Source organism: Myotis brandtii, unplaced genomic scaffold (assembly GCF_000412655.1).
Source record: "Myotis brandtii unplaced genomic scaffold, ASM41265v1 scaffold208, whole genome shotgun sequence".
Taxonomy (NCBI): Eukaryota; Metazoa; Chordata; class Mammalia; order Chiroptera; family Vespertilionidae; genus Myotis; species Myotis brandtii.
The window spans coordinates 2,052,329-2,062,246 of record NW_005357764.1 but is presented as its reverse complement, the minus strand read 5'-3'; the positions used below and the strand labels follow the sequence as shown (position 1 = coordinate 2,062,246).

The 9,918-nt window shown below is 40.2% G+C and overlaps 1 protein-coding gene across 5 annotated transcripts in view; it reads right to left on the bottom strand.

Annotated features, from left to right (window-relative positions):
* Positions 1-9,918, bottom strand: part of UIMC1 (ubiquitin interaction motif containing 1) — a 69,821-nt gene that overhangs the window by 35,332 nt on the left and 24,571 nt on the right. For all 5 annotated transcript variants that reach the window (XM_014539072.1, XM_014539073.1, XM_014539074.1 and 2 more), the window contains exons 7-8: positions 7,670-7,734; positions 5,205-5,281 (exon numbers count right to left, since the gene is read on the bottom strand). In XM_014539072.1, the coding sequence (XP_014394558.1) occupies positions 5,205-5,281; positions 7,670-7,734 (142 nt within the window). The remainder of the gene's footprint in view (positions 1-5,204; positions 5,282-7,669; positions 7,735-9,918) is intronic.

Below are 9,918 nucleotides of genomic sequence, written 5' to 3'. Positions count from 1 at the left end.
CTGGGTCTATTTTTGATCATCAGTTTATTTGGTTCATTAGATTCCACATATGAGTGAGATCATGTGATACTTATCTTTCTCTGACTGGCTTATTTCGCTCAGCATAATACTCTCCAGATCCATCCATGCTGTTGTAAATGGTAAGAGTTCTTTCTCTTTTACTGCCATATAGTATTCCATTGTGTAAATGAACCATAGTTTTATTATCCACTCATCTGCTGATGGGCACTTAGGCTGTTTCCAAGTCTTAGCTATTATAAATTGTGCTGCTATGAACATAGGGGTACATATATTCTTTCTGATGAGAGTTTCAGGTTTCTTAGGATATATTCCTAGAAGTAGGATGACTGGGTCAAATGGGAGTTCCATTTTTAATTTCTTGAGGAAACTCCATACTGTGTATGCTTAATTTCTAACTGGTGTTTTTTTATGTTGTTGATGTTCTCACTAAGTTCTGTGAAGTTCCCACTAAGTTCGTTGAGTATCCTTATAACCATTGTTTTGAACTCTGTATCTGGTAGTTTTCTTGTTTCCATTTCATTTAAGGTCTTTTTCTGGATATTTCTACTGTTCTTTCATTTGAGACAGGTTTCTTTGTCTCTGCATATTGGCAGCTTCCCTATATTTGTTTCTATGTATTCAGTAGATCTATTACATCTCCCAGACTGGTAGAATGGCCTTGTGTAGCAGGTGTCCTGTAGGGCCCAATGGCTCAGCATTCCCAGTCACTTGAGCTGGGCACTCCAGGTGCAACCGTGTGAACTGTGTGCACTGTCCTATTGTAGTTGAGCCTTGATTTATGTTGGCATCACTGGGTGGGATTGACCCCCAGGCCAATCAGTTGAGAGGCTTGGCTGAGACTACAACAGAAGAACTACTGTACAGGAGCCGACCCTACAGAGCAAGACTAGCTTCAGTGGGGCTTTGGTGCTCACCGAGTACACCCCTTGAGTGTGTCGCTCATGGAGGTAGTAGGGTTGTAATCTAGCATGGTTGAAGCTGACCACTAGGTTCACTGGCTATGTGGCCTCTCAGGAGGTGAAAAGTCAGCCACTGCCTGTGCCCTGCCCAGGGCTACCCAGCATGAGCTACAAAACAACCTGCAGATGGCTGCTACTTGTGTTGGGCTTGAAGGTGCCCAAGAGAGGCCAAACTATAAAAACCAAGGGGGGCTGCTGCTAATGCTGGGCCTGGGGGCACTTATTGAGAGGTTCAGGGCACACTGAGACCAGCTGCTGCTTGTTTGAGAGATTTTACATAAGTCCAAAGCATGAGACAAGAGAGGCCAGTTGTATGGAAAAGCCACTGGAAATGGCTTGGATGAGCCTGGAAATAGGGAGGGGCGGGGTCTCAGGAAATCACCATGGCAGGGTGAAAAGTGTGAGCCAGATTGATAGAGATTCAGATATGGTGCCTGCCTGTAGGCTCTGTGGCAAGGAGTACTAAGCAAAGGAAGATTGGCCTCTGCCAGCACTTGTGGGAAAGTTGCCCCTCCCGCTCTCACCCTGATTCCAGACAAGTTGGTTCCTCCCTAAATGTTCCAGGTTCCTTTCAAGCTGCTGCCCCAGTGCTGGAACTCAGAGAGTGTGAGTCCAAGTAAGTCCATGGGCAGGCCCTTTAAGAGGAACTGCCTGGGTCTCCTGCAGCCTCCGTGTCACTCAGGCACAATCCCTGCTGCTTTTTGCAACCAGAAGTTATGGGGACTTCACTTCCCAGCACTGGAACCCTGGACTTGGGGGCCTGTTGTGGGGCTAGGAAACCTCCACAGCCAAGATATTCCTCCTGATTTTAAACTGCCACATGTGGGTGTGGGACCAGCCGGTTCCTTGATTGGCCCTGTGTCTCTGCCCCTCCTACCAGTCTCCATGCCTTCTTAACTCCCTAGCTGTAAGGACTTCCGTTCAGCTAGATTTCATGTGGTTCTGAATGATGGTTGTTCTGTATTTTTGTTTTAATTTTGATGTGGTTGTGGGAAATGGTGAGTACCACATTTACCTATGCCACCGTCTTGACTGGAACACTCACATATGCCTTTCTTTAATATATTCTTTAAACAGCATCTATTCATTCACACTAATTCAACAAATATTTATTCAACAAAAAGTTCCAGGCACTATATGGGCTACTGGAAATGTGGAAATAAAAGATGAGGTCCCTCATAGTGTCATAATTCAAAGGTCAGCATACTACATAGCTCATTGGCCAAATCCAGCCAGCTGCCTGGTTTTGTTAATAAATATTTATTTCAACACAGCCATGCTCATTCTTTTTTGTATTGTCTATAGTTGCTTTTTTGCTAAAATGGCAGAGGTGAGTAGTTTCAACAGAAACTGTATGGCGCACAAAGCCTAAATATTTACTATCTAGTCTTTTATAGAAAAAGTTTGCCAACCTCTGGTATAGATCCCTATCTCTTAATATAACAAAAGAAACGTAACTACATTTCAAAGAAGAACAATAAATCTGGAAAAGAAATTGATCTCAGAACACAAATCCAGTAAGTTCTCTATCATGTACACTGTACACACTATACATCTAACTGATATTTCTGTGCTTCTTAAATACAATGAACGGCCAATATTGGGCAAATAAAGTACCTGAAAGATACTGAGGCATTTTCTCAAACATCAAAGAAGGATTAAGTACATTTCTAGTGTTAAATATATTTTAATAAATTATAATTTTTTAAAATTGGACACACACAATTTTACCATCTTGTTGAAAAAAAGATTACAGTACTTAAACTTCAAATTTTTTGTCAGGTTTCCCTGAGAGATATTACCAAAAGAGACATTTAGTCTATCAGAAAAGAGTAACTGCTTACTGCTTGCACTACAGTAACAATAAAATGTCTTTAAGCTTTCTGTAAATGGCTGAAATGTTCAACTGTAAAGACAACGTAAGAGGTCATTAGCTTTAGAAATAAACAATGCTAGTGTCATGCACATTGTGTACATAAAGCTATAAATTTGCTTCTTCAACAAAGTGAGTAACTCTAAAAGGATGTCATAATTTTCAATATCAACACTAATAGAAATTTATAAAATGAAATAGATAAGATGGATTACCATACCCAAACTGTGTTTCACTCATTTAGAACAAAGTTTTCAGACAATTTAAATGCACAGCTTTTAAATTATATATTTAGAATTGTGTGTGTGTGTGTGTGTGTGTGTGTATGTGTGTGTGTGTTCAGAGACTCCAGAGTCCAGTTCCAAGAAGGAATTAATACTTTCTTAGCAAAAGGAACGGGTTATGAAAACCTTTTGTGATCTACTTTAGAAGTAGTTGTGTCAGCAAAAAGCTGGATTTAATTAGCAGACAAGTGATAACAGTCATGATCTAAAAGTTATCTAACCTCAGTCATAAAGGGCTTGATTTTTCCTCTCTTATTAACTAGGGCTTTCAAGATTATTGTATTAGGCTCTGGCCGGTTTGGCTCAGTGGTTGAGCATCAACCCATAAACCAGGAGGTCAAGGTTTGATTCCAGGTCAAGGCACATGCCCAGATTGCAGGCTCAATCCCCAGTAGGGGGTGTGCAGGAGGCAGCTGATTGATGATTCTCTCTCATCACTGATGTTTCTATCTCTCCCTCCCCCTTCTTCACTCTGAAATGAAAAAAAACAAAACATATTTTTTAAAAAAGATTATTGTATTTGCAGGTTCCTCCTTCAAGATTCCAGGGTGGCATCACATGCCATCATCCTAAACAGACAGATTGACTCTGAGCAGAATGGCATAAGTTAGAAGTCCCAGACAGAGAGGGGGATAAAGCTTTCTTTTCACAAAGGTAACACAGCATTTCTAAGTGCTCTTGCCAAAACTGGAGCACTTGATAGTGGACTTTCTTAGTAGGCAGTAATCCAACTACATTTCAAACAAACTAAGAAACCACTTTCAATAAAAACCAACATAGAGCTTGGCCAGTGTTGCTAGGTGGTTAGCATCGCCCCATGCACCAAGAAGTCCCCCATTCAATTCCTGGTCAGGGCACATGCCTGGGTTACAGGCTCAATCCCCACTAGGGGCATGCAGGAGGCAGTCGATTGATGTTTCTATTCCACTCCCTCTCCCTTCCTCTCTCTAAAATCAATAAAAATATTTTTTTAAAAAACCTAACAGTTAAACTTTAAAATAAGTAAAGAAAGTCCTTAATGATATGCTGCTAAATGTTTAAAAATATTTACTTAACAGTTTTCTCATTTTGATTTCTTTCAAGTTTTTCCCCATAAAAACTCAAACTTAGTTTATATTAGCCTTTCTGACCTTGACAGGTTAAATAAAACCTCGGAGAAAACTAGATATAATTTATGATAATATTTGTATAATACTTGCTGCTCAAAAGTTTAAAGATTAATAGGAAGTAACTCAATCTCACATGAATAAGGTTACTGATAAAAATAATGGACCCCACATTTAAGAAAAGCCAAAAATAATAATAATAATAATGATACAAGATAGAACAAATTGCTTAGAAAACAGTGGTTCATATCACAAAATAATTCTTCACAGTACATACTGTTCAACCCAAGAGTTCTCTTAGACCATGGGGTACCTTAGTTCCTCTAAAATTATTTATATATCAAATTTATGCTGTGCATTTTTTAATGAACAGCTCTTGTATCTAAAGCAAGGTACACATGTCTTTTCATCTCTACAATTAACAAAACCAAAGTATAGAACTTAACCAGGTTAAGTGTCTTGTCTGAGATTAAAATATAAGTCAGTGACAGAACTATGCACAAAAATTCAATTTCTTGATTCCCTATGCAATAATATCCTGTGAGTAGCAATGTAAAACTAACTAGTAAAAGCCTCTGAGAAAAATCTGCTCAATGACAGGCAGATTTAAGGACAGCCCAACTTTGAGAATCCATAAACCAAAACATAAAGTCCTCTGAGCTCTGAATGTACAATTAAGTGCTATTCCTGATGCTTTGCTGCCATCTCTGATGAGGCCAGTCAGCAAACAAGACAAACAAGCCATGTTAATTTCAAAACTCAAATATCTTTGGGAAAAGGTTGAGAATCAGAGCCAAAGTCCATGAAAAAAAAACATCAGTATGTATTTGTGTATGGTGATATACACACACATCAATCACACATAAACCTCCTGGGAGTGGGATGAAAAAGTCAGACAAATTAATAGGCACAAAGATAGCTAGGGATCAGAAAGTCAGTAAAGTCACAGTGGGATGCTTACCAGGACACACAGTAATTTCCTCTGCAGAACTCTCTGGCATAAGGACTAAGCTTCTCTTACTGGTCAAAGCAGCAATGCTGAAAAAGAACCAAACCCCAAGTGAATTCCCAATAAAATAAATCAGAACACAGCACCTAAAGCAATCGTGAGTCACTCACAAAGCCACCAGTAACCTGATACCTGCTGTCCAATGCCAAAAAAGCACAACAGGGACGCAAGGAATCAGTAGTGAAAACTCCAGGCCATTAATAGGGGAAATAAACATGCTTACAACTTTGGTTCCAGTGAAATCTCTATATGAAAAGAACACCCTTTTGGAGTCTTCACAAAGAAAGGTTGAAGGGTAAGGACTATCTATGAAGATCACAGAAGACAAAAACTACATTCCAATAAAAGGATGTCAAAGGTGTTTCAGGGTCTCCATCTCAGCCTTCTGAAGGCTAGAGATTTGTAAGCTCATAAGAGAAAATATGAAGATTCTCCTGACAACACACTTGCAGTTAAATTTCCACTCTATCTCAAGATGTGGCTTTGTAGGCAACAAAAATAAGATACAATTCCAAACTGCCAAAGAAGTTGAAAATCTCTTCTGAGAAAAACATAATTATGAATGGCTCCCCTCATCTGACCTTCTGGTTTACCCTGCCTGTTCATGGAGTGCAATCTCTTCCTGCACAGGAACACATGGCTAAGAGATCTGAGCTAGCCCCCTCATGCTCCATAGAGCTTTACCATTAATTTGATCAAATATACAAGAGGACACAAATCCTCACATCAACCACAGAGAAGAGAAAATAACCACCACTGATTTGTGATAAATAACTAAATCCTGATAGAAAACCACAAGTGATTTCTGTCCCTAAATAAAACATTTCATACCATTTGTTATAAACCCAAACCAGATACAGTTTACTCTGCATGTAACATTAGGACTCTATTCAAAGGGTCCATCACAAAACAATTTGCTGACATTTATAAAATGGACTAATCAATTTGAAGTCAAACCACATTGCCTGCAGTTCCAACTCTCTCCTGGTGACAAAGCGTTTAATCATTTATTAAAACCTACATCTGCTCTGCACAAGGCTCACTACAACAAAGCAGAGAGGCCTGTAGGAAGCAGAACTTCAGTTAAAACCACTTCCAAAACTGTCTTAGCAGGAGAATCAAACCAAAGCCATATTCTTCAGCTCAAGAAGAAATACCTAGTACTATTAACCAAAAACCTAAGAACACCAACTAAATTACAGCAAATGGCCTTAATTAATTGGGCCTCAAATTCCACATAGGAGATGGAGTAATCCCCAAAGGCCAACAACCAGATAAAGGGAAAAGTAATTGGAAGCTTGATCCAGTTTATAACCAATCCATTACTAAATATTAAAGTGAGAAGACCTAAGAAAGTAACCCTATCAATCAACCAGTGAGAATAATTAAGGAGGTAATACAAATACTACCATTTAAGAGAAAGATGATATATAATCGATGAAAAGTGGCATAGCATAGGGAGTGAGAGAGATACAGGTTCTGTGTGGCCTGAATAATATGAAGGGTTCAAAAAGGAGGTAAGTTATAAGAGTAGACTTAAAAGATATATACGGCCCAGTCAATGTGGCTCAGTGGTTGAGGGTCGACTTTTGAACCAGGAGGTCACGGTTCTATTCCTGATCAGGGCACATGCCTGGGTTTCGGGCTTCATCCCCAATAGGGGACATGCAGGAGGCAGCCTATCAATGAACCTCTCTCATCATTGATGTTTCTCTCTCTACCTCTCCCTTCCTCTCAGAAATCAATAAAAAATATATATTTTTTAAAGATGTATATGGTTTAGATATGCAGATAAAGTAAACATATTAGTAAGCAGAGGAAACAATGGGGAAAGGAGGACTAGAAGGAACATAAAGAAATCAGTTTAGAGCAGCGGTTCTCAACCTGTGGGTCGCGACCCCTTTGGCGGTCAAACGACCCTTTCACAGGGGTCGCCTAAGACCATCCTGCATATCAGATATTTACATTATGATTCATAACAGTAGCAACATTACAGTTATGAAGTAGCAACGAAAATAATTTTATGGTTGGGTCACAACATGAGGAACTGTATTTAAAGGGCCAGAAGGTTGAGAACCACTGGTTTAGAGCCTTCACATTGGCTTAGGAAGTTAGTGTAGCTAGTTAAGAGAGTAGCAGGATGTAATCATTTTTCAGAAACAGTGTAAATGGGATTTGTACTAGATGGCTGGATTGGACAAGAAAACCAACAACAAAACACCCCCAAGATTTCTTCCAACCAAATATTCTAGGCTTCTATGAGATGCATATAGGCAACAATGACTTCTCCTAGTCTATGCTTATAAAAGAGCCAAAAGATCTCTGGGAAGCTGTCCCCCAAGTCTTACTCATGTGGTTCAGCTCTCTTATTCTGGGATCAACAGAGGAGAATTCAAACCCATAACATATAATCTTACCTTTGTGACGCAGGGTCAGAGTTTCCTTCTTCAGAAGTTTCCTCAGCAAATAGACCTTGGGAAGACTGCAAAGAAATACATAACATCCTAAATATACAGGCACAGATGAACTAGTTTCTCTTCCTATAAAAAAACAACAACTCATTGTTCAACATTATCACTCAGCAGTTAACAATAACATATTACATTATCAGTAAGTTTCAGTAAAAAGAACATTATCTTGTGGAGACAAAAGACTGAGATTTAAATTATGGGTGAATCACCTGTTAACTTTGTAATCTTGAGTAAGTCACATCTGACTTTGTTTCTTCATCTTTTATATATATATACTAGTGTCCCGGTGCACAGATTCATGCACATTGAAAGGAAATCAATTAGAAGAAATATTTTAATATTGCTATTTGCCCTTTCTGTATAATAGAAGAGTCAACCAAATTCACGATCAACAATGACAGATTGAAACACACACAAGATTGGCGCGAGAGCTTTATAGGTACCGTGCATGCGTGAGTCAACTTAGCCACATATATATATAGAATAAACGTGCTTAATTAGACCTGCTTTCTGGTTTAGCTAAACTTTTTCCAGCCCAGTGAAGCACCCCAACTTCTCTTTCAAGTAATTGTCAGTAACACAGCAGTAAATACCAATATGAAGCAGATTATTATCGTAGATCACGCAGGGAGAACAAAGGGTAAAATATTTAACTGTAGCAGCGTTTGACTATATTCTGCGCAGTGAGAAAACCTGAAGTAATTTTCGAGTTCCACCATTTCTTACTCTTTTCAGTCGGGTCAAGTTTCTAAACTTTCTAAATCTCTGTTTTCTGACAAATGAAAAGAAAATAAGATTCCACCAAGTCTCCTACCTACTCCAAGACTTCTGTGAGGATCAAATGAGATGAGGCACAGGAAAAGCCTTCACAAACATTTGGTTAAAGTGTAAAATGTTTCCACCTGGCTATAAAGCAAGTCATGTTCCTGGGCTGAAGAAACTCCAGAGATGCTAGTCGCTAGGAAGAGGAAGCCAGGCATTGCAACATGACATCATTACCCAGAGCCTACAGCCACCATTTCTGGGCTGGGCTGGGCTGTGGACCACATTTTGCACCATGGCGTCTCGGCAGCATCGGCTGCGATTTGGTGGGGTGTCTCTCCTGGGTGGTGGTGGGGCCTGTGTCCCACTTGGGGGAAGCTGAGTGTTGGTTTGTCAGCACTAGATCCGCAGTGCCGTTTCTTTTTAAATGGCCAGTGCGCATCATGGCAGCTCCTGCATTGAGCGTCTGCCTCCTGGTGGTCAGTGCACGTCATAGCTACCGGTTGGATGGTCGGAGGGATACTTAGCCTTTTATATATAGAGATATTTTTTTAATTGATTTCAGAGAGGAAGGGAGAAGAGGTAGAAGCATCAATGATGAGAGAATTATTGATCAGCTGCCTCCTGCACGCCCCCTTCTGTGGACTGAGACTGCAACTTGGGCAAGTACCCTGACCGGAAATCGAATCGAACTATGACCTCCTGATTCATAGGTTGATGCTCAATCACTGAGCAACACCGGCCTGGCTGTTTCCTCATCTTAAAATGAGTATTAACAATTGCTTAGCTAGCCCTAGCCGGTTTTGGCTCAGTGGATAGAGTGTCAGCCTGCGGACTAGGAAATCCCAGGTTCGATTCCAGCCAAGGGCACATGCCCGGGTTGCAGCTCGATCCCCACTAGGGGGCGTATAGGAGACAGCTGATCAATTATTCTCTCTCATCATTGATGTTTCTATCTCTCCCTCTCCCTTCCTCTCTAAAACCAATAAAGATATATTTTTTTTAAAAAAATTGCCTAGTCATAGCTGGTCTGGCTCAGTGGACAGAGCATTGGCCTGCAGACTGAAGGGTCCCAGGCTCGATTCCAGTCAAGGGCACATGCCTGGGTTGCAGGTTTGATCCCCAGTAGGGAGCGTGCAAGAGGCAGCCGATCAATAATTCTCTCTCATCATTGATGTTTCTATCTGTCTTTCCCTCTCCCTTCCTCTCTGAAATCAATAACAATATATTTAAAAAACAACAACTGCCTCACAGAGTGCTATGAGAATTAAACAAGGGGAGAAACCAAGATGGCGGCATAGGTAAACACCGGAAATTGCTGCCTCACACAACCACTTCAAAAATATAACTAAAAGACAAAACAGACATCGTCCAGAACCACAGGAAGGCTGGCTGAGTGGAAATTCTACAACTAGAAGGAAAGAGAAAAGCAC